This window comes from Egretta garzetta, unplaced genomic scaffold (assembly GCF_000687185.1).
Source record: "Egretta garzetta isolate BGI_Z169 unplaced genomic scaffold, ASM68718v1 scaffold25, whole genome shotgun sequence".
Lineage (NCBI taxonomy): Eukaryota > Metazoa > Chordata > Aves > Pelecaniformes > Ardeidae > Egretta > Egretta garzetta.
The window spans coordinates 1,182,876-1,207,233 of NW_009259800.1; the positions used below are offsets into that span (position 1 = coordinate 1,182,876).

The following is a 24,358-nucleotide window of genomic DNA, read 5'->3' on the forward strand; positions in this document are numbered from 1 at the left end:
TCTTTCCCTGCTGTAACAGAAATTGAGTCTGGTAAACCTTTTTAGCCCCCCATAAGCTGTTTTTGTACCCCATGGGAGTAGACTGCATGAGTCAGTGTCTAACACTTGGAAATTTGAGATAATACCCTTTGATTTTACTCAGGACGACAGTTACAGCACATCTTGCTGCACTGAGATTGTTGCCTGCCCTTAATCACATGCAGGATCCTTTTCTCTGCAAGTTGTCATGTCCTTGTAAGATTTCATTGTTTCTCAGGGAGGGTTTGTGAATATGTTCTCTACAGAAGCCTATATGTGAGATATTCCTTGTGCTTTACAGAAGGTGGATCTTGATGGCTGTGTGGCATCCCATGCCATATTCTAATGTCTTCTGTCAATTGAGAGGAAAGCAAGTACCAGAGCCATGATTTATTTAGACTAATACACCTCCTCGGCATCCACTTGTATTTTTGGTCTCCTCCACCTCTGCCTCCTCTCCTCCGACTCTGCCGAAGCATCTGAGCTTCCGCCCTGCTTGTGACCCAACTTTTCTCCTTTCCCTGCCATCTGCTTGTGCTCAGTTGTCAGTCCTCAATGTTCCTGAGGGCTCGGAGACTCTCTGACCTACACCTACCGAATGGACCCTTCTTCCTTTCCTTAGAGTGTCAGCTCAGGAGACCTCCAGATGATGCCACTTGCCAAAACAGCAGCAATACTGAAATGAGAGCACTTCCCTGTGCCCAGCTACTGTCATGTTATCAGCTGCTGTCTGTGGCCAGCTGTGCACAAACTGTTGATGTCCCACAGCTCCAGATCCTATCCAAGGCAGATCTCCCCCTTACCTTAGATGGCTCCTAGCACAAAGGTGCTTTGTCTTCCTACAGGCAAACTAACCGTAGGCTGCTCCCTTCACCTACACTATTTATAAAAGGTCTACTTTGGCTGATGGTCGGTGGCTTTGTTCACTGTTCCTTTACCCTCCTGCTCTCTGTAGGGTGAGGATTAGTGTGTACTGCTGGGTCGGGGGTGATTCCTGAGCCACCCTCCCCAGAGGAGTGGGGTGTCCTGCTGCCCTGGTTCCCTGAGGCCCTCTGTAGTCCACCTGGGGATGGGTGCAGTGCCCTCCGTGGAGCTCCCCCAGAGTTTAGTTGAGCCACACAACAGCAACGCATAAGCTTGAAACTGTGTTTACTTGTTGTGTGTCTCAGCTGCTCTACCAGGAACTTTGCAATCTCAAGATTATCTAGAGGAAAGCCAGGAGGGTTTCAAGTTGCAAGTTCCCTGCTGATGATTACAAGCAGGGTTGTTAAATTTTGCTTTGCAAGCACAACTAATAAGCAGTTAGGGGGGGAGCGAAAGACATGGTCATTTCCACCAGCTCAGCTGAGGGATGGTACCCTCTAGAGGAGCAGGCTGAAGAAGAAGCAGGAAACTCCAGCAGTCGAGCAGCTCCCGGCAGGATAGGGATGTTCTCCATCCACAGCAGATGTAATCAGTGAGATTCCAGCTTTCCCCACCAGAGATTTCCATCACTTTGTTGTCCTGAGCTCCAGACCAGTGCACTCTGGCTGCAGGACCCTGGTGTGGCAGTGGCAAGGAGGGGGCTAGTGGGGAGAGAGAGATTGTTTAAGTTTAAAAAGCAGACAAACAAAAAACCCCAGTTGCTACTTTCTGGAAAGCTCACTGGCCAAAGAGGAGCTGTTTACAGAAAGCAGAAGTTTGTAAACCTTGGGTGTTGCAACAGGAAATCCATGCTGGGAAAACAAGTTGAACTGCCTGCAGCCAGCCAAATAACCAGTGCTGGTCCATGACTAAGGCTCCTGAAAGGCTGCGCTGCCGATTGTGATGGGAGACGACTCTGCATAGAGCTGCAGTGGATCAGAGATGGAGGAGTCAGGAGGGGTGGCTACTTGTGAGAACAGGCAAACGTGTAGAAGGTCTCCAGCAAGCCAGGATGGAAGCTTTTCTTGGCCCGGATCTGTAGAATATCCTCATGTAATGAATGAAGAAAGCAGCAGTTGTGTCTGGTATGAAAAGAAGGGAAATCTGGGCTGTAGTTCTGTGGTGGCCTTTTAGAAAATGTGGTTCTGCCTTCAGTGTGTAATGGGTTCGGGTCTGTGTGCAATGAAAGATCATTCAGTGGAAATCCCTCTGTCCATCATCCCTCTTCTGTGGAATGAGTGGCAGTGCAGTGTGATAAATGTAGCTCCCCTGGGTCCCTACAATTAGGGTGACTTGCCATCCTGAGCAGCCAGGGACTTTGTTTTTTAGTGCTACTTTGCAGCTTAGGATTTCTCCCTTCTTGCTGACGGGAGCTTTTGATGCACATGCACAGAGGTGGCTGTGCCAGGTCTTGACATAGTCATGCTATCTGGCCCTCTGTAACTGATTCCCCTTCCTACAAGTGCAAGAGCTGTTGCAAGACAGAGAACCATTAACAATTAACTTAGCATAGTCTCCCTGGCAGCCCAGGGTTGTAGCTTGCAGCAAAACCTTATGAAGTTCTTTAGTGCCCTGTGGGGAAGGAAAAATCTGTTAGTACTGGTGGTGAGTCCCAAGATACAAATCCTCGTGTCCTTTGGCCATGCTTTTGGCAATGGTTTTTTTTTTTTTTATTTCCCATTCTTCATTCATCTAATTGCCCCAGCTGATTTCCCTTCTCTGCCCCCCCAGCTGTTTTTGCAGAGGTGGCTGGTAGCAGAGGAGCCACTTTTGGGGTTTGTTTTTTTCATACTTACATAGCAATCCCTGGATCCAAATAAATTCCTGTCCTTTGTTTTTTGTGAGTAGGTTCTGCATTCTTGACCACTACTATATGCAACCGCAGTCAGTCAGCTTCCATGGTTGACTAGATTGCATGGAAAAGTTACTTTAAAATACTGTAACTTGCTATGCTTTAACTGCTTGGTAAACTTCTTACAGTCATTTCCTTTCACTGAGTCATTGTTCTTGGTTTTTTTCAGATGAATTTTTCCATCACCCGTTCTTGGATGCAAGTGCCTCTATGAAAAAATGTAAGTGTTGCATTTTTGATTATAACTCTCTTTGAACCATGACATGACTGCCTTTGCTGCTAGTTCAAAAGGAAGGAGAAAGACTGCTTTATGTTTTCTTAGTTATTTAGGCAGGGATTCAGCATTTGTTACTGTGTCATGTCCAGGTTTTGTCATCAAAATGTATTTAATTTTGCCAAGTTATCTTCAAAGGGATGATTAGGGGGCTATTTAGAAACCTAAAGTAGAAGTAAATTTAGCTTTGCAATATATTCAGCTGCTTTGTATGAAGTGCTTGGCCGGGAGGGATGCCTGTAGGTAAACAGGATTACGCAGCCTGATCTTGCTTTTCATCCACATCTGTAGGACAATTCAGGCTAGTGAATGGTGGAAACTGGCACTCTTGTCCCTGCTTGCCACGTGGTACCTTAGGTTGGCTGTGCCAGATGGCAGGCTCCAGTGACCAAATCTTCATGTTTCAGCATTTACCTCCAAATTCTTGATAAGTCTTGTTTTAGAAGGGTTAAATTTGGGTGCTCGGTGAAAACTGGCCAAAACCAAGACAGATTTCCATTGAAAGTTTGTTCTTTCCTCTTTTGATTGAAAATTTTTGAAAATTTCCAACCACATGCACTATGATTCAGAGGTTCGTTTTCAGTGGAAAAAATTCAGAATTGCTTCTAGTGTATGGGATATAATAGTCTGCTGGCCAAGAGACTTGGTATAGTGGAACTGTGTATGGTTGTTGTCTTTTGGAAGGATCATCCTGAGCCTTTAATCTCCTGAGTAAATGAGAAAGCCAAGAATCTTCACTGGTGACTGATTTAGGGTGCCCAATGCAAGGGCTGGAAGTTTCGGACGAAGCATGTCCAATGCTTTCTCAAGACGGAGCCCCTCTTGGATGTATGCCGTGGGTGGACACCCCTTCTCTGGTGTCCACGTCACTCCTGACCGTCTCTTGCTTTCCTGGTTCCAGAGCAGGACTTCTCAGTTGTTCCTGATACAGATTTTAACTGTGTACTTAGGTGACCGTCCTGCGGGCAAGAAAAGACGCTTCTGGTTTAGGGGAGCTTGCAAGCCAGCCAGGCCCCTATCACCATCTGCACCAGCAAGATGTGGGGTGAGTCCTGTAAGACAGGACCGCTCTGCAGGCAGGAGAGGACTCTGTCTGCGCAGGACTGCTCCTAAGCCAGCTCAGCTCTCAGCACCTGCTATTCCACTGCTGTGTGGGAAAAGCCCTTCAAAGTCTGATCCCCCTATGGGCAGAGGAGCACTCCCTTGGGACGTTCTTGCATGCCCACCAACTCATCTCTTACCTCCAGCGGTTCCCTTGCTCCATTGGCCAGGGGAACAAAAAACCCCCTGCAAACAGGAGAGGGTTCTCCTGATTTGGCCTCAGTTTCCAACTCCTGCACACTTGGTGTGCGGAAACCAGAGGCACCATCATGAGCAGGGGACTGTAGCTCAGCCTTTGCCCCCAGCTGCACCAAAGCTAATGGTGTGGGGTCAAGGCCCGATAAAAAGGGCACCTTTACAGGCAGGTAAGGACTATACAAAGACCAGACCTCTCTGCTGCCCTGCTGGTCCTCACCTCTGGGCACATGTCCACAGCCTGGAGTCCTCTCCAGGCAGGAGAGACCACTACTGATTTGGAAAACGTGAGGGGAGAAATATCTGGAGGTCTTCAAGTTTTTGTACTTGAAGTCTGCTAGCAGGGAAGATGGTTCTTGTAGTCTGCTGTGGAGGTCTCTGCTGCTGCCAGATGGCAGTGATGGATGAAAGCCTCTGGGAAGTGCAGTGAAGAGCCTGGACAAGAAAGGCTGCATGTGGGAATCAGAATTACAGAATGGCAAGGGTTGGAAGGGACCTCGGGAGATCATCTAGTCCAACCCCCTGCTAAAGCAGGTTCTCCTAGAGCATGTTACACAGGACTTCATCCAGGCAGGCTTTGAATATCTCCAGAGAAGGAGACTCCACAACCCCCCTGGGCAGCCTGTTCCAGTGCTCCATCACCCTCAAAGTAAAGAAGTTTTTCATATTCAACTGGAACCTCTTATGTCTCAGTCTGTACCCATTGCTCCTTGTCCTGTTGCTGGACACCACTGCAAAGAGTCTGGCTCCATCCTTTAGATTTCTGAATAGGTGAGAGAAGAGACAGTACGTCAGCAAAGGTCTGAATTATGGCGATCTCAATAGGAAAAACTCACCCAAGACATATGGAATGCTCCTTAACATGGTAGCATGCTCAATGTTTGCACAGTTGTAACTGAAGTAGATGATGTGGCAAGGTTGCAGTTGCTCAGGGGCCAGCTCCCCTGGCTTTGTGTGCAGAACTAAGATGAGTCCAAAAGCTTATTGTGCTACTTCATCTCAACATGTGGCTCAGCAGCATGAGTGTAGGAAGTATCAAAGAGGAGAAGAGGTATGGCTGCATCTGAATAGTGATGGTCATGCTCAGGCTGAATTAGTCTCCTCAGGCCTGCAAGTGGAGAACTGGAGGGAGGAACTGACTTCACTGGAAGCAGGACTAAGTCATTCACATTTGAGTGTGCAGGTTTTTCTTAGGAGAGTTTGTTGGATGATCTGTATCAGCATCTGTGTTTTGGAGTAGTAGCTGTTGCGTGATGAACGCACGGAGACCTCAGCTAAGCTCAGGCACCCAGTGTGCAGCCTTTGCCTAAAGGACCTTCCAGTTCAGATGCACCTGCATTGCAGATGCAGACAACCATGCATCCATTTAGGTCCCAAACCAATTTTAAGGTTGGACGCTTCCTTTCCATACGAGAACATTTTAGAGTCTGAACAGAGCGTGGTGGTCTCCGTACCCCTGCAGGCAAATCTGCCCTCGGGTGGCAAGGGCAGAACAGGAGAGCTGCCACCAGTGTGCAGAGCTGAGAATGTCACCCCAGCCCCTGAACCATGTCAAGGCTGGTCCAGATCTGGTCACAAAACAATTAAAAATAAAGTGAGAACCGTTGGTGGCTCACTCTGTGTGGATATGTGTTAGTACACCATCTCAAGGAATTTTTTTAATATAATTTTTGGAATTCCAGAAAATTGGGGAATCCTCAACTGTGGATAATTTGTTGGATAACTTTGAAGTTACTCAGGTGGGAGGGGTCCCCTTTGTTTGAATAAACTTCCATCTTTTTCAAGCCACTTCATCAAAATCAACATTTCTGTTAAAAATCTTTAAATACGACATTTCTGACAAGCTCATCCTTTCCACTGCGGTTTTGAGGGATGGTGGTTCTCTCGTCTCACTCCTTTAGTGAAGCAAGGACCTAAGTCTGCTGCCACCCAGGGTGTATTGCAAAGCTCTGTTTGCCACCGGCTTTAGCCTGGAGAGTGGCATCAGGGCCTTGGGCTTTGCTAACCAAAATGTGTACTTTATTTTTTTGTTTGTTTATTTATATTTTATATTGTGGGTTTTGTACCTGTGACTAAGCATGTACATTAGATGTGTTAAAAATTATTAATAAAGTCTTTAAAATACTGTGTCTAGTCAGAATGTCGTCTGTCTGTAGGCAGGTCTGAAGCCAGGTCTGATCAGCATATGGTATGGGGCAGCCTGTTACAGTAATAATACACAAGAAGGCATAATTAGATGCTTGTGCAAGTCTTCTCTCAGTAAACACATTGTAATTGGTACCCGTGCAGAGTATTTTGGAGGTTTTTTTGCTCCTGCCTTTAATGAATGGTAAGCTGGTACCTCCTTTACGCTGAGTTAAGACAGCATGAAACGTGAGGGGTAGTTGTTCAGCAGCGTACGGGTGGTTCAGTGTCTGGATATCTGTCGGGCTTAACTGGACTTTTACCATCTCTGTAATCTTATTGTACATAAAATACTTAGGTAAAAACTAGCAAAAAGTCACCACAACTTCTGCATATTAAAGATTTTAGTGGTGCAAATTTTTTAACTCTAAAAACCAGCTTATTCTTTGGGCAAGCCCCTTCAATTCTTGCACTCAAACTATTGTCTTGTCAGAGACTGCAATTAAGTAAATTTTTGATGTCTGGTTTTGATTGAATCCAGATAATCACAAAAATGCATCTCTCCCATGTGTGTAAAACTCAGATTCCAAATAAAGATTTTCTGTAAAGCTTGAGGCTCAGATGATTTTAGGACAACCAAGCTCCTGGCAGGTTGATTTGTCATCAGTGATTTTTGCAGGTGTAGGATCCAGTACCAGGATCCACGCAGCTGGAGCAGAAGCTTGCCTTTATGGCTCCCAGCTCTCCCATTTTGAAACCAGTTGGTGTTGGTTACGCAAGGTACAGGATGACTGTTTTGTTGCTGGAACAAGTTGGAGAGGACAATTAGGAAAACAGACTTATTTACATTACAATTACAATCCAGCAATTTCTGGATTTGGGTGGGGGCCTACAATTCATGTTAACATTCCCTGCATTCAGACTTGTGCTGAAAACATGATGAGCCAAGTGTTTGCACCCTTTTTAATTTTAAACTGGGAGTGCCTGGGTGTGTGGAGGAGATGGAAGCAAGCGTCTGGCTTTCAAGCTGTTGCTAAAAAATGCACCAGCAGCGATACGGTGGTCAGAGAGGGTTTGTCAGAGCCAAACCTTGTGGTTCTGCACGCGTGAAGGTCTGGTTTTAGTGTCAGGACCTTTTGAGTTGGATGTTACAGCATGAAGTTGGGGAGTTTACAGGGTGTTAAATAAGAATCATCATTAACAGAGGCTGTATCTAAAGGTGTGCTTCCTGCAGACTGAATTTTAACTTGGGTTTCAGATGATAGTGGCAAAGCTGGCCTGCTTGTCTTCCTTCCTAGATTAATGGAAAGCTGTCCAAAGCAAATAGACAAAAATAGAAAAGTCTCAATTCCAGCCAGGTTTAAATCAATAATAAACATAGAACCAAAACAGAGTGGAGGGGGACCTTGAGAGAGAACCAAAAGGACTCTAACAAAAATACTAATTCCAGGAAAAATGAATGGTGATGTAAGTCTTGTGGCAGCCCCGTGTGGATACAGTTCAGAAATCACTTGCCTTTCCTTAAAAGCGCCTTTCCATAATCGGAAGGGCTGTCTGTATGAGGGTGAATTGTCCTGTAACGGCAGGAAAAAGATGGGGAGGTTTGTTTGTTTTTTTTTTTTTCCCCCCTCCCCTCTCAGATTGCTGGTATTAAATGGATAAGGAAGGTAGTAGGGATTGCTGTGTGGGAAGATCGCAGAGATCAAAGGCAGCGTGGTACAGGCAGGACAGGGCTCCCCATTTGACAGCCAGGTTCTCAGACCTCTGTGTCTGTTCCCTGAGTGTGGGGAGTGGAACCAGCTGTGCTGGAAGAGCCTGCGGGGTGTGGGCAATGTAGCTCTCCATGCCAAGCCCCTGACCGACCTCCCCAATACCCATCATCAGGGTACCCCAGTCCCTGTTCCTTTGCCAGAGCCGGGGCGGTGCCTTCTAACAGCATGGTCCATCAAGGGTACAAAATCAAGCGTAGAATAGATGCAGAGGCTAAAAAGCAGCCTCTCGCAAAACTTTAGAAAGATTGATTCCGTTACGGACCTAACCCTCAATGTGCCGGCAGAGTGAGCGCTGCCAGCGTGGTCCCCCGCAGGCAGGAGAGGCGTCTGCCTGCGCCCCGGCCCCAGGTGGGCGCCCCGATAGGGCTTCCTCTTGCTCCAGCCCCGGGACCCTGCGGAACCAATCTCTATTTGCAGTATAACTTAACCTCTTTAGAAAAATATTTGGGTTTTGTTAATGTTAGCAAAGGGTGGAGGAGATCACGGTGACCCTGGTTAAACTGTTACAGTGGTTGATTACTGATGTTAAAACGTGTATTTTAAGTCTACGCTACTTTGGCTTCATTTTCCTGTTGTTGGATCTTGTTACATCTCTGTCGGACTGAGGAATTCAGCATCTGAGTGATTGCTCTCATTGTGCTAGGAGACACTGGTCCAGTCATCCTTTAACCTTCTTTGATAGGCTACATGGAAAGACTTCTAAAAGCATATTTTCCCATTCTTTTATCATTAGAACACTTTCAACAGTTAATTGCAGAGAGATGTACTTTTATTTTTCTAGCCCATTGAATAGAGTAAGTACTTTGTAGTATCCAATGTGATTAACGACAGAGGGAGTTTTACTTCAAACAGAGCATTCTTCTTGTTGGTGTTATTAACCTTCCTTGTATTAAGTGTGGAGTCATTAGCACAGATCCTGTAAAGGCAGAAATCTGATATAAGGCGCTAATTCTCTGCCAGCACAGTGGAAGAGAAGCAAACCTCTCCTCGCTTAAGCATTGTCTCTGATCTCTGTCTTAAGTCATTCAAATACCAAAATGGTTGCAGAGTAAAATCTGACTTCAAGCTGCCTTGAAGTGGGGATGTTGGGACTCTTCTGCACTGTTCAGTCTTGTGCGGGTGGACTGGAGAATGTGAACCACTAAATACTTCAAAGCCTGTTAAAGAGCCAGTGTTACCTTTGCCTCGTCTCCCTCCTCAGCTGAGCTGAGCTCTTCGAAGTTATTTACTGAACCTCACTTGCATAAGTCATTGGAGTTAAATATTCTTTTCTCCTGTGATGCCTTAATCATTTTCTCTGCCTGAAGGTCAATGCTAACTGGTCCTTTCACTGAGCTTTACGTGGCTGTGAGAGTTACAAAAGCCAGTTCAACAATGCAGTGAATAAAATGGGCAGTTCTGGTACTGAACAATAAAACATAAAAGGAAGGGCTGCAAGAATAGCCTGTGCTGTGGAACAATTTCTGTACAAAGAGATTAAATAAGCAAACCCCCTTTAACTTACAGAAGTGAGGGAGAACGTGTTGAGGTATAGGAAGCAATGAACTATATCCTTGTGGAATGATTAATTTGTGGGAGAGGGGGTTATAGCATGTGGCTTGGGATCTCCAAGGGCTTGAGTAGGCTTGTGTAAATTTAATCTAGCATAGACCTCCCAACATTTGATGTATGTATGCTAAGCCACAAGGTCTGATGAAGAAGAAACTGTAAGGCTATGGTCTAGCTTCTAACCTCTGCCCCTGACAGGAGTAACTCAAGTCCACTTTTCTGTTTATCTTTCCCTTCATTTGCAAAGATCCTTTGGAGGCTTTTTAGGGCAGAAAAGATCTTGCTACCTGTGTAGGTCAGCTGTCCTGAGACCTTCCACCCCGAGAGTTGTAACTGTGCACGGAGGAAACTGAATAGAATAGGATAACTGAGAAGAATGCTAATTTTTTCTTTTGTTCTCATTTAACTGGCCACATCTGATACGTGAGATACATGATGGTGCATGAGATAAGCCTGATGGGAAAAGATGAAAAAGACCTTATATTATTGATTTACCTTAGTTTAACAACTTCTTTTTTTTTGTCTTTTGCTGTTTCCAGCTGCTTCCGTGCCAATGCCTTCTTATCCCAGTTCAGGCTCTGGTAGTTCCTCCAGCAGCTCTTCGACTTCCCATCTGGCATCGCCTCCTGTAAGTACAGCTCAGAGGACGCACTGCTTGTGTTAATGGTCTCTTTGCTTGTTTCTCTGAAACAAGGTGTCTGCTTTTGCTGTCTTCTGGTGCAAGTCGCTGAACACCTCAGTTCTGCCTGGGTTTGGTTCAGCGTCTTTCTTTTCCAGTCTGTTTAGAGCTTGGATCCTGAAGGTCAGCTTTCTCTCCACGAGAGATATTTCAATTTGCCATTGCCTGTTGTATGAAAAACCTTTGTGAAAGAAGCTGGCATTAATGACACGAGCTTGTCGTGGCAGAGATGGAAACCTCCTTGGAACCAAAAACCAGTCACTAATTCAGGGTATAGCCCTGCTTACTCGGTTGCAAGTTCTCTGTTCTCACGCAAAGTCTCTGAAGCTTGACAGCATATCCACCCTTCCTTGTAAGGTGATTCCCAGGCACCACAGAGGGACACTCAGCAAAGCTGTGTGCTCAGACCAGACCTGCCACAGCCCGGTGGTCTTGTGAGAAATGATCTGAACTGACGGGTTTTCTCTCTGGTTACCTGAAATGATGAAAACTTTTCTGGAGGCAGAATATTAACTGGCCGGTGAACTGACATTCCTCCAGCTCACTGAACTGAAAGCTTGTTTTCAGAGGCTCTTGGTGAAAGCTGCCTTTTGACTTTGAACTCAGGAATGCTGGTGGTGTGATGGGTAGGGGAAGAGAGAAGGATTGAATTTTTTCCTCCCTGGCATTACTGCTGTTTTGCTTTGTTCTCTTGAGTTTCCCTGGGCCAAGGCATCTCAGCCTGGTGTGGGAAAGGCCAAGATACACTATCTGAGGTTAATGTAGGTTCTCATGATGTGGGCTGGACAGAAAGGAGAGGTCTGCTTCTCCTCTGAACGTCACATAACTGCATCCCCGAGAGCTTCCCCCACTGCAGCCCCAAGCAGGGGGCTGTTTGCTGAGGCCCTCCCAACTGTAAGGCTCCAGGAATGGGTAGATGGTGTGAAAACAAGGCTCTGTCCCCTGAGCTTTCCTGGTTTGGGAAGCTCAGGGATGGTACAGACTCACTGCCAGACCAGGAGAGGGTCCCATGTTAGAAGGGTACTGCACTGGTCCTACTCTCTGCATTTTGAGGTTTTGTTGATGGAGTTATGCTGGCTCAGCATGTGAAAAACACCATGGCTGCAAGGCCAAGCTACCAGGTTGGGTGGAAAAGAGGCAGCTTTGAGAGCTGGAAAATTCCTTCTGCTTCTAAGTACTGCATGTACAGCGAGAGTGAGTCCCCGCTGGTACAGCAGGAGAGCCTTCGGAGGGTGAACAGGGTCTTAATAGAGCCCAAGTGAAAGCTGATTCAAGTCTTTCTCAGCCTAAAAATGCATTAGGATGACAATTGTGATCTACTCCATGGACAGTTCAGCTGTATTAAAGCTTTCTTAAACCATCCTGCCTCTTCCATCTGTCTGCAAAGCATGAGGATTGTGGGTCTATTCATCATTTGGCTGAAGAAAGTGGAAAAATGGGACTTTTTTGGGTCTGTCCTACTTCTGATGTTCTGTGAGGTGTTCATCTATTGAATGCTTGGCGTCCTTCAGGCCTTTCTTTAACTCCCTATCAGCAATACAGCAGAACAGGGTTGTCCTGAAAGTGCGGGGACACTTACGTACATGTTCCCAAGTGCTGCTGACTGCAAAAGCCTGAGTATAGACCAGATGTTTAATGTTTAAGAACAAAGCAAAAGAACATAACCCAAAAGAACAACCACAACTGTCTCTGAAAGCTCTTCTCTGTTTCACAGCCATACTAAATTGAGTAGGTAGAAAATGCATGGTTGATCCAGAAAGCCTTAGTAGAGGGATACAATACCTCAAGTGAATTTTTGTTATCTGGGGAGCATCAGACATGCGGGCAGGATGTTTTGTGTAACAGAAGATGCGCTGTTCTGACATGGACATAAAAGGCTGTTCCTACACAGCTGCTTCTGGCAAACTATCAGCCCTGGTTTATCAGCAAAATGTTGTTTGTAGCCTTGTACAGCTCAGTTTAAAGGATCAAGCAGAATGATGAAGTAGCTGTGCTGAAGCCAGTGTTTGTTTTCTTCTTGACTTAGCAGTCCCTTGGAGAGATGCAGCAGCAGCTGCAGGAGAAGGCGCTGGCATCTCCTACCCAGGATTCCCCCGGCTTTCTGCATGGATCAAAGGACTCTGCTGGAAGCAGCAGTAAGAATTCGTCCTGTGACACAGATGACTTCGTTATGGTCCCAGCACAGTTCTCAAGTAAGGTGGTTTCTGGAAATGCAGGCGTTCTAAGCGAAGAGGGATGTAGATATTAAGGGTTGTTACTAGAAAGTTGAAACAGTGATTAAACCTGTCTGTTTTGGCTGAATGACAGGAATGCTTTTGTTCTCAAGCTGGAAGAGACATTTGTCTCACTGGCTAGTTTCACGGAATATTTTGTAATTACCTTCAAAGACAGGATTTGAGAGTAAAGATTACTTGGGGACCTCGATAAGAGATTGAACTTGGAAATCCAACTGGAAAAGAAGATAAGTAGGCTCACAGAGCAGTGTTTTTGTCTCACAGAAGCTGTTCCCATGTCATCCTGTCTTCAGTTTCACTCACCATCACAGTCCAAGACAGGCTTTCAGCTAGCAAGCTGGATTTTACATGTGAAAAAGTCCCTGAGAAAAACTAAAAGATGTTGGCTATTTCTTCAAACATTTTGAATTTCATTTTAGCACCTCCATGTGTTTATACTTTGATAGGAATTGCTTGAAAATATATACATACGTAGCGGCCGGGGCCCCAGTTCAGCCACATGCCTAAGTATGTCCATGAACGAGTCCTTGCTTAACCAGCAGAAGGGTATTGTTCAACCTTGCCCATGTGTATGCTGCTTTGCTGAGTTGGGACTTGGTGATAAATGCCGTGATTCCTCCTTTCACAGTTGTACTACTTGTATTAAAACGGCAATATGGAGGGGTAGAACTGGAATCTGTGAAAGGTCTCTGCTGTGCAATCCTTATGATAAGGAAGAGCTCAGCGTTGCTTGTATTTTTCCTGGAACAGCGATGGGACCAGTATACACTTGTCTTGTGCTAGTCAAGTTTCCTGTGTTCAAATGTTTTGGCAAAGGCACAAACACCCCTGTGTTGTGTGTCCAGCTGCCAGCTCATTTGGCTGCCCTGGATTTTTGCCACCTAGGACACGGATGTTTCAAAGCCCTACGTGCAACATAGACTGCTGTCTTTTTACACAGCAGCTAACTGCTTGCACCAAGTGGGCATATAGCTCTTGCCCCAAATGATTCTGTCAGGCTTTGGCCCCCTTCCAAAAGGACTTCCTTTCAGCCTAAATTTTCCAAAACTTCGGGGTATAAGGATCAGCAGCATCCACATCAGCTTCATGTATTTTGCAAAACGCTGAGTTGAGAAGCAACTCGGCAGGTCTTGGAGGAGCAGGAAATTCTACCCAAAATCTCAGTTTCTCTGAATATATAAAGATTTTTAAGAAAATTATCCTGAATTAATCTGTTTCTGCTCCTCTTGTTCCTCAGGTGATTTAGCTGCTGAGGCTGCAGGAGGGAAACCAATCCAAGACAGCCTGATGTACAGCGGGTAAGTCCACCAAGGCAACTGAAATAGTGTAGCCACTGGAGCGTACTGTGCATTAGGGACTTTTGGGTACTGGTGAATGGGAGGGAAGATGTTGCTGAGTTAACTTTTGTTTCAGGGATAACTGTCACCTGCCTGTTTCTGACCATTTTCAGTTTGATCATCAGCATATGTGGCACCTGAATTACCAGAGTGTATGTGGGGCAACATGAAAGTCCCCAGGGCTCCTACGACGAGATTCAGCAGAGGGTGCTGGGCAGACTCAGCGCTCTTGCTATGCTTTGTGGGGGGGGATCAGGGTTGGTTTCCAGGCTCTAACAGCTGGGTTCTTTCTGTCATTCTTCAGGAGTTCTCTGGTGACTTCAGCAGGCTTGGAAAGCCAGGGAAGGACACCATCTCCTTCGCCCCCGTACAGCAGTTCTCCTAGCCCGTCCAGGTAAGAAAGACTGTTCGGTGGTGACTACCAACATTGATTAATTGAACACCCATTGACTTCCAGGAGGGGATCTTACAAATGGTGGTGTGCTGGGCAAGATCCACATCTCTGCTTTAATTAAAGGGTAACAAGAAACACCCACAAGAAACTCCCCAGCCTTGGGCACTGATCAGTCCCAACTACAGAGCCTGTCCCTCCCTCCTCTGGCCCTCAGGAGGGGCTAGGAGAGAATGCAGTAGAGCTGGAATTAACTCTGTTCCCTGGGGGTGCAGGGATTATTCTCAAGCAGAAAGTAAATGTACTCCACTGGCATGTATGTGCTGCTGATCCCCTCTGGGCTCAGGCGGCAGAGGCAGTGAGTATGCCAGCTAAAGACCCTCATTTCTAAATTCACACAGTGAATTAGAGCACAGCACTTCAGCCAAGGCTGAAATTACGATGGACTTGAATTACAGAGCAAATGTGAAGGGGTGTTGCTCATCTCCCGTTGCTGTTGAAGGACAGATTCGGGCCTACTTAGTTGTTTGTAATGTGCTTGAAGATCCAAAAAGCTCCTTGCGCTACATCTGTATGGAGTAATGCTGCTACATGGGCCTTGTTTACTGTTGGAGGATGCAGGAGTAGGAGTAACCAGTGCAAACAGGCATGGTCACAGGTTTAGTTCCAACTAAACAAGTTGCTATAAGCTCAACTTTGGCCTTCAGAAATGTCATAGGTGATGGCTGCCCACACACAACAGCACGGGCTGCCCAGCACCACCAGTGGGTCCAGACGCATTTCTGTTCAGAAGACGTTAATGGTCTGTGGAAGGTGATCCCTCTGATTCTAGAGCTTGAAGTTTTAGGGTACGTGCTTAGTTTGCAGGGAGGTGGTGGTATTGCCTTCCATCTCATTCTTGCCTACTGGGGAAGCGGGACAGCTTTCATCTTCTATTCTGTCAATGTGTCACCTGTTGGGAGAGGGCAGTTGAAGGGGATTTCACACTGGGAGATGGATGACCCTAAAATCTTTCTTAAGAAGAAAATGTAGTCCCAGGCTATGTGTTGAACAGGCTCATTGCATAAACGGAGCCCAGAAAATGACAAAACATAGCCCCAAAGCATACAAATTTAAAGGAGAAGAATATAGCTCAAAGCCTTGCTGACGTGATCAGATTAATTGGCAAGCACGTACCACAGTATGGCATTTAATTGCATGAGGCTTCTTATGCCATCGCCTGCTAAGCTTTTTAACAGCTTATTCCTTAACTGGTTCCTTTGCATTCTGGGGATCAGTCTTTATTAAAGGATTTGGCCTTGTTTCTGGACAGCAGTGAGTGGAAATTCATGGAAGCTGACTGCAAATGCTGCCTGCTTTTCACTGTTCACCTCTGTATTCACCAAACTGGCCTCATCGTATTCTACTGGATTCCAAGGTGGCAAGTCGATGCCAGCAGCTGTGATCTAAACATGTTTCTGCTCTCGCCGTCTTTCTTACCCATTCCCAGCAGCTTCTGTGGAGCAGATGCCAAACCCTCTAGTGCTACTTCCCATTTTTCTATCAGCTTAGAAGAAATACTGAAAAGTTACTTCATACCCTGTCCAGGATGGGGACTAAGACACAAATAATGAAAGATTGGAGCAGTCCCTCCAAATCCAGAGTGTAAAGCATGATCTTTGATCTGTCCCTTGCAAGTGCTTTGATCCGGTGCTGCCCAGGTGTGCCCTTGCTGTTAACGTGGGGTTCAGTGCCCTTTGCTGCAGATGCCATGAGGCCCCTTGGTTCAGCATGTGGCTTCACTGGCGCAGAGGACTCCTCGTTTTCTCTCCATCTTTGCTCACTTGCAAGCAGCAGTTCCCCCGTTCGTGTGTGGCTCTAGGCTAGCAAGCAATGCTGGATGCAGTCCAACTAGGACAGAAAGCAAAGGCTATTTTAGAGTGGCCAGCAGTGAGTTTTCCTCTGGATATCACGGTGCATTCTAGAGCAGTTCTCCTTGTTGTTAATTGAGTATAAGGACTAGGCAGCGTTAAAATATGCTAACAGTTCATCTTTTTTTTTTTTCCTTTTTCCTTTTTTTTTTTTGCTAGCAAGCAATGCTGGATGCAGTCCAACTAGGACAGAAAGCAAAGGCTATTTTAGAGTGGCCAGCAGTGAGTTTTCCTCTGGATATCACGGTGCATTCTAGAGCAGTTCTCCTTGTTGTTAATTGAGTATAAGGACTAGGCAGCGTTAAAATATGCTAACAGTTCATCTTTTTTTTTTTTTCCTTTTTCCTTTTTTTTTTTTAAAACACTTCCTTGTTGAAAATGTGTAGTAACTGTAACGAAAGGTAATTCTTGGATGTATCCCACAGCAATGGATTTAATACCATTTTCAAAGAGATTTAATTACTGTCAAGTAATTAAACTCCCTGTCCCTGCTTTATCTCTTGGTCTTCGCAGATTCATGGTCAATTGTATTCTTTAAGGCTTGAGGCCAATTAGCAGGTTTAGTGTATGTCAGCTTACTTGGATGCTTTCTTCTTCAACTTGCACCTTTGTGGAGAAACCTGGCTCCTATAAGGACTTGATATAGCTCCTGGAGAGGGTGAGGATCCTTTCACCTGAGAACTTCTTTTCCTCCAAAGGGTTTTAACTGGATGGAAAAGACAGCATTTGAAATGGATGTTGAAAGTCAGGCCATGTACAAAGTTTGACATTAACACTCGGATTTCTTGGTTAAAGCTCCGTTCGCTTTATATTTGTCCGACACCATGTCTTACACTGATGGAAGGCAGAAATGTCAAATCCTCACCTTTCCACTGAGCAATCAGAAACGTTGAATGCCTTTATGGTATTGTGTGTCAATGGAGAATCAAGGCTTCCATACAACCTTGTAGAGACAAACATCAGATTAAGAGTTTGTTCTCTTGGTGGAAGAAATAAGAGCATACAAGGAAGAATATATAGAACGTTAAAAAATTAGTAGACATAGGGAGAGAGGAATAAAGCAATCTGAATCACTTTTTGATCTTTCAGCCTTGATGAAAGATCTCTTCCAGTTATTATCTTGTGATGAAGGAGTGTCTTCACATGCACAGTGTGCAGACACATTCCTGCAGGTCAGCTTTGTTCAACACTGTCACCGTAACCCACAGAGTACTACTGACCTTCCTCCCAAGAATATTCTGGTAATGGGATGCTCTGAACTGCCAAAATAAGTCACAAACTCTTCTCTCTTCCCCTGTGCATGCATGTATGTTCTTGCTGAATTAAATATCTCCTTTCATCTTAATGTAAAACACTTCCTCTCCGAGTGTTAGACCCAAAGAAGCGATATTTCCTGCTTCGCAGGGGCAGACCCAGGTGTGTGTCCTTGACTGACAACAAGGAAGACTGCCGAAGCCTTCATTACCAATGAGATCTTTCTCTAATTGTGCAACATCCTTGCAATTGGTGTTGGCAGTTGTAAATAGCATTGCCATGGCAATTAATCCCAGAATTCTGGAGCCTTTGGGAAAAGACTTTAGGCAGCTACTTAGTTAAATGTGGTGTTTGCATGGTTTTTGTATAGCATGGTTTGTATATAGTGTGCTGTACAGGCTAAGAGTAGCAGGGGAAATTGTCACCCTGGGGGAATAGATACCAGGACGTGAGCTGATTAACCTGCTTGGATGGAACTAGAAAGAAGGCTGAAGTTTGCAGAATGGGCCTATCCCATTTTGTGTGCGACATCCTAGCTGGCATTGATGGGTATATAGATACTAGCTCCTGTCCCCCACATTTATTTTCTCCTCAGTTGCCTTCTCCACCCTGTGGTTAATTTGCAAATACTCTGAGATACACCACAAGTTTGTGTTCTCTTCGTGGCATGCTGAGGCTTTCACGGAGATGCCATTGCTGCAGCAGCACCTCTCCATGAATTGCAAGTAGCTATTGGCAGCAAAATCTTTGCTGGTGTCCTTTGTGAGCCACAAATGTTTAGCCCCTGTTCAGTGATGTGCTCCTTGGCTGTGGGTCTGAGCTGTTGGAAACTAGGCCAGTTGTGGCCTGAAATAGCAGGGCTCCAATTTTCCTGGAGGGAGTGGTGCGCTTGGGTGTATGTTTTAACTTCAGTCTGTGGGTGGGAATCGTGCTGGAAGAAAGGTGCCTGTTTTCAGGAGATTGGTGGTGCCACTTCTCTTTGATATGACTTTGAACTGCCTCCCAGTATAAACCCACAACCCAAGAGCGGCCAAGGGAATGCTCCCTGTGTATGGTTGCTTTACGAAGATAAAACCTCCAATTACCTGGCTGAAGGCCCACACCTTACAAGAAGCTTTCTTTGTGTGTCTCCTTTCAACAGCCGGCCAGGGCAGTTTTCTAGCAGCAAGTACGGACATTCCGTGCCCATTCCGGTCCCAACGCAAATTCATAACTACCGGCGGATCGAGCAGAACCTTCAGTCTCCCAATCAATACGCCTCTCCCCGGTAAGTGCTGGGGCTGGGAGGAGGGGGCAGCGTTGGTGCAGGGGCTCTTGTAATACAGCTTGGGGTTGTGAAACAAACTGTTTCACAGTTTGTTCTCTACCTCTAAAAATTGTGTGATGGGCTCTCCCTCTAGCTGTACAGAGCAGATGTGGTGGTGTGTGATGTGGTAACATAGTTTCGGGGTATTTTTGCAGCAATGTTGAGATTTATTTGTTACCACGCAGTGTAAATTTTGTCTGTGTATGAGGCAGCTCCCATCAACTTTCAGTGCAGGCTGAGCCCCTTTGAGTCTGACAGCTTTTCCCACGCCAGCTATGGGTTGGGTGTCCAAGCAGAGAGAGCCATCCAGCTGGCAGATGCCTTTATAAAAGGAAAAAGTTGAGATAAACAACTAAAAGGATGGGGCTGCAAAACTTACCTGACTTCACCTTAATTGGTTCCTGTAGCTAGTCACACCATAGATGATGTGTCTTACACGAGTTGCATATTAATGTGGTTATGCAGCCAGGACTGATTAAGTCATGCGCAATTTATGCCTGTGAGGCAGAGCATGTTTTCTGGAGGCTGTCAGGAAGACCGGGATGCCAGCCCTCAGCTGCACAGCTGACCTTCCCAGTTCCGTGGTAATGCCTTGTACCTCCAAGACACGCAGGGCTTCTGTCTCGTCTCGTGTGTAATTTCTGATTCTTACAAGTTTGAAATCTGGGTTGACACTGTCAGCCCAGGTCGTAGACTGGTTGGAAGGAGACTTATACACGATCTTAAAAAGTTCAGGCAGCAGGGGCACTCAAACAGAAGTGTCTATAAGGTGTCATGTCTTTTTTTGGATGAGTTGCTTTGGTGTCTGGATTAAAGTTTATTTTTCGGAAGTAGGGTAATACCTATGTCAGCCTAAGTTTGGGCTTCAGCCAGCCTGATTCAGGATAAGGCTTATTCAATGTGAACCCAGAAGCAGAGACACAATACATTGGTATTAATCAGGGATCAGCAGAGAGATTGTTTAGTGCCAGTGTTACTTTAATACTACTTTATGTTTACTTCTTTGCGGATGGCAGGTTTTGTGATAAGCTCCTTCCTGTTTCCTACGTGCCTTGTATTTTTTACAGCAAAACTTGTGGGCCCTGTTCGTGTCGGAACTCACAAAAGAGTCCTGGTTACCCGTGTGACGTATGAAGTGAGACTCTGGAGAAGGCGTACCCAGGCACGCCGTGCCTACCCCAGACTGGTGACGGGCTGCTGAGCTCAGGTTCACAGCCTGCAGCTACCGGTCGGGGATCAAATTGTCAGGTTTTGCTCCTTTTAGTCAGCGCCGTGTAATGATGAGATTAGCATTGTCCCTGCAGAGGAACTCGAGGAATGGATGCAATCAGATGATTCACGCTCTGCTTTTAGCATCTCAAAATCTCTGGTGTCATGGGTCTTTTTCTGCCCCAGGAAGCCATATTTATCTCTCGCCATCACTTCCTCTAATCAGCAGATTCAGGAGACACCCTTCAGGAATGGAGGGAGAAATCTTCATCAAGCATTTAGTATGATCCCACTTTTCCATCAGGTGTATCAAATAGGCCATTACAGCCAGGCGCCTCGTCACGTTTGCCAAGTCATTTGACTACAAACCTTGACGTATGCTCTTGTTTCTGAAAAACTGACCACTGTCATCTGACTGGCTGCTGTATGCCTGTGTAACGTAGGTTGTTTGTGGATAGATACGTTGCTCGTTGAGGTGGTAATTATGTGTGCATACTTTGGCCACATCACCTGTCCTGCTCGTCTGCGTGCTTGCTTATCCCATGTCTCGTAGGGGTGGCATTTGACGTTCCACATCTTTCAGCAGTGCCCGCCAGCTGGTGTTTTTTTCTGCAAGTTCCTGATAGATAATATTCAGCCCTCTGGATGGCTCATATTCTGGAGAGTTAAAAACATGGGAGAGCAGTGCTTTCTGCCACTGAAGGTCTGGGTATCTTTTCACCTTGTCAGGTGTCCATTTCCTTGCTGTGTATTCATTTAGCTGCAGGGCCATGCAGATGATGAGCGTTAGGCCTCTGAATCTAGGGCAATTTGAAGAGAAGTGGGTTTTAGGTTAAAATTTTAAAGGATTTCTTTTCTTTTTTTCCCAAGCATGTAAATATAGTGTTGGATTCATTTGGCTGAGAAACGTAGCAACACATTGAAAATGGGGGTGGTGGTGGATCAAACTCTCGTATCTCAACTACTGTATTTATTTATTTATTTATGATGTTTTTTTTTTTTTTTTTTCTGAAACATGGCATAAAGTAAAGCATATACCTAGTACTGTTGTTGAGAAGATGTACTGACACTTCATCAGGATGGCTTTGCCATTCCTGGGTAACGTAGCTAGCCCTGCTTGCCCTGCTGAAACCCATGTGCCTTTTCTTAACTACTTTTTTTTTTTATTTTTTTATGATGTTTTTTTTTTTTTTTCTGAAACATGGCATAAAGTAAAGCATATACCTAGTACTGTTGTTGAGAAGATGTACTGACACTTCATCAGGATGGCTTTGCCATTCCTGGGTAACGTAGCTAGCCCTGCTTGCCCTGCTGAAACCCATGTGCCTTTGTCTTTCTGTTCAGATACATAAGCTTAATGCAGCGTCACGGGGGGAGGAGACAGGATACCTTGGTGACAGCATCTTTCAGTGGCTTGAGCACAGAGGGTTTTTTTCAGTGTATTCATTGATTCCTGTCCAGCAAACCACCTACTGGCTGAGACTGATGTTCTTTTAACTAGGGAAAAAATGTTTCCCAAATGAGAGTAGAATGAGGGATTTGATGAAAAGACTTTTTTTCTCGTGTAGAGGAGTGTAAGGGGAATCTTGGTGAAGAAGCCTGCAGAGGCAGAATGGCATTTCAGTAAATTAAGTTTAGGTTGTGTGTTCTTAACGAGTGGTGAAAACATTAAAATATTGAGAGAAATGATTAATGTGCAATAATCCTATTCCTCTCCAGAGCGACGGTGTGGCTGTACTCGCTTTCCCACTAACCTAGTTTCCTCTTTTGTTGCATTTTAGCAGCTGGGTAATACTTGAGGTTCCTTCATGGGTGGGCTGTACAAATTAATTTTAACTCCCTAAGGTGAGGCTTCTTGAGGACTTAAAGGAGTTTGGAGCCCAGGCTATTCTAACTGTCCAGCCCCAAAAGAAATTCCTCTGTGTAATACTGAGCTGTTTCAGATCTGACAGCCGCACACTGCTCTGCTTTGCTCTGTATCTTCTGATTTGAGCCAGAGCTTTGCTGCAGAGCAGTGCCTTTGGCACCGCTCACCTCCACGTCCTACGATCTGCACTCAGGGAGCTTTTGACCTAAACGGCTGCCCTGGCAAAGAGCAAGTGGCTCAGCACAGGAGGGACACTTGGATAAAGCCCTCTCAGGCTGTTCTGAAGACACTGCCTAAAACAAACAGTGGCAAGATGTGAAATTCTGTCTTGTTCATGATTGGTGTAGATACCTGAAAGCATCTAAAAGTAGCTTCACAAAAATGGCAGACTTTCCTTCTTACAACTAAACTGATCTTGTTCTTTTGTTTTGCAAAATTTTATTTGCATTGAAACTCTTGAGAACAAGGGTTATCATCTTAATCTGTTTAGGTGTAGTCCTAGAACAGTGGGATTTTGACCCAGGATAAACAGTTGTGAAGCTCCACTTCTGTGGAAGTAGCCCTGTGTGTGCGTGCCTGGTGATTCTGTTCTCCGTACTCTGCTACACTGGCATCTGGAGTAACACGTGTGCTGCTGTTGTTTCCTATAAGGTCTGGTACAGTCCGGAGGTCTAGCAGTACAAGTCCTCTTGGTTTTCCTAAAACTGGTGCTTCCCCTCCTTATCCTGGAGAGCATGGATCTGTGCCCAGCTCTAGAAAGCTGTCCTTCGGCGGTGCCAAGCCCTTTATGCCATCACCGCAAGGTAAGATGTCAGTTTAGCATGTTGCTGCCCTAATAAAATCATGTGCCTCTTTCCTATAAAGAGGGGAGGGTATGCCCAGCTGTAGCTGCCAGGTAATAGGGATTTCAGATTGTTGTGTTCTCCCGTGGCTCTTCTCAATAGATTGTTTGGCAAGTGTTCTGGCCTCAATAAAATGGAGAGGAAAATACCTATTAGCCCCAGGAGAGGCAAACTTTGTTTTGATGTCTGCATCAAACATTTTGCTGCCCTCTGAAGAGGACTTCTCTAAGTGCAAAGTTTCTTTTTACTGGCTTGGACTGGGGTGAGAAAAAATGTAAGCCACTTGTTGCCAGAGCAAAATTCTGATCAGCTTTGGAAGGGCTTGAACTTCACTGTTCAAACTGAAAAGTCTGAATATCTGGTAGCCTGATCCAGACACTAACAAGCAATTCCAAGTGGAAAAGGGATAAGAAAAACCCCAATGTGCAACTGATGCAATTTGCTGGTCTCGATAAAGAACAGACTCTGATGTAGCTAGCTATTCTATATCCCTAGTGTCTCCAATCCTGTATTTATTAGTCTCTGCTGGTGGGGAAATGCAGTATATTCATATTCTATTCCTCTGAATTAGTATCACTGCAAAGTCAGACTAAAACTGGCTAAAATAAAACCAGACAGAGTTGGGTTTTCTCCCTCCTTTTACAGGAGTTGTTGATCTTTTCACTACACAGCTGGGGCTGAGAAGATGGGAGAGATAACTAGCATCTTACTATAGAACAGATGATATGTATAGTGTTGTTATTGCCTATGGAAACTTCATACCAAATAAACTTTTTTTATTGTGTTCCCTCAAAGTTGGAACAATCCCAGAGCAGCCCAACCAGACTGTTATCCCCTCTTCTCTCGGAGCAGAAGTGAGAAGCCGGATTCCTGTCGCCGGTGCGTTGGTCCTTACCTTCCTTCATTATTCTTAGGGATAAGGCCAGAACCATAGTCTCAGGGCAGCCAAAATTTGGTATGGTCCTTCAGTGGCTTCTCTTGACGCTTGGCCAGCCAGGATTTCTGCGTGCTGGTAGGAGTTGGGGTTGATCCATTCACGTCCCGTCAGCCAGCCTCTCCCAGTGCCAACAGACCCTGCGTCACAGAAACTCAAATTTGTGACTTTGAAGTCAATGGATTGAGTGAAGGAAAAGCATCTCAAAACGCCCAACTCCCCCTCTGCCAAGTGGCTAACTTCATGGTGTAATTCCTTTGCTGCTGAACTCTGACAGTCAGGGTCCCTTTCTCTGTAAGGGCTGCAGTGAAGGACGGAAGCTACATGTCCATGCCCCTCTTGTGCCTGTCCCTTCCTCCTGTAGGGACGACACCTGATCAGGCCTAGCAGATAGTGGCACTGATCAGGGTGCCATTCTTAGCCATCCACCGAAGGTTTTGATCTGTAGATGTTTTAGCAGTGGATCCTGGGATCAGGCTGGCTTTTTGTCTTAGCACCTGAAAATGATGTGGTTTTGTTGCTGTGTTGGGGCCCTCCAGGTTCCTCGGCGCCTGAACACTCTCCTCGAGGGATGGGCTCCCGGCTCCACAGCGCTCCCAACCTGTCAG

The 24,358-nt window shown here is 45.6% G+C and overlaps 1 protein-coding gene across 1 annotated transcript in view; it reads left to right on the plus strand.

Annotated features, from left to right (window-relative positions):
- The window catches only part of ULK1 (unc-51 like autophagy activating kinase 1), a 108,605-nt gene that overhangs the window by 68,632 nt on the left and 15,615 nt on the right, over positions 1–24,358 (plus strand). Inside the window, exons 13-21 of the mRNA XM_009639843.2 lie at positions 2,943–2,993; positions 10,327–10,415; positions 12,493–12,658; positions 13,938–13,998; positions 14,342–14,431; positions 18,734–18,859; positions 22,626–22,777; positions 23,612–23,695; positions 24,290–24,356. Coding sequence (XP_009638138.2) covers positions 2,943–2,993; positions 10,327–10,415; positions 12,493–12,658; positions 13,938–13,998; positions 14,342–14,431; positions 18,734–18,859; positions 22,626–22,777; positions 23,612–23,695; positions 24,290–24,356 — 886 coding nt within the window. The remainder of the gene's footprint in view (positions 1–2,942; positions 2,994–10,326; positions 10,416–12,492; positions 12,659–13,937; positions 13,999–14,341; positions 14,432–18,733; positions 18,860–22,625; positions 22,778–23,611; positions 23,696–24,289; positions 24,357–24,358) is intronic.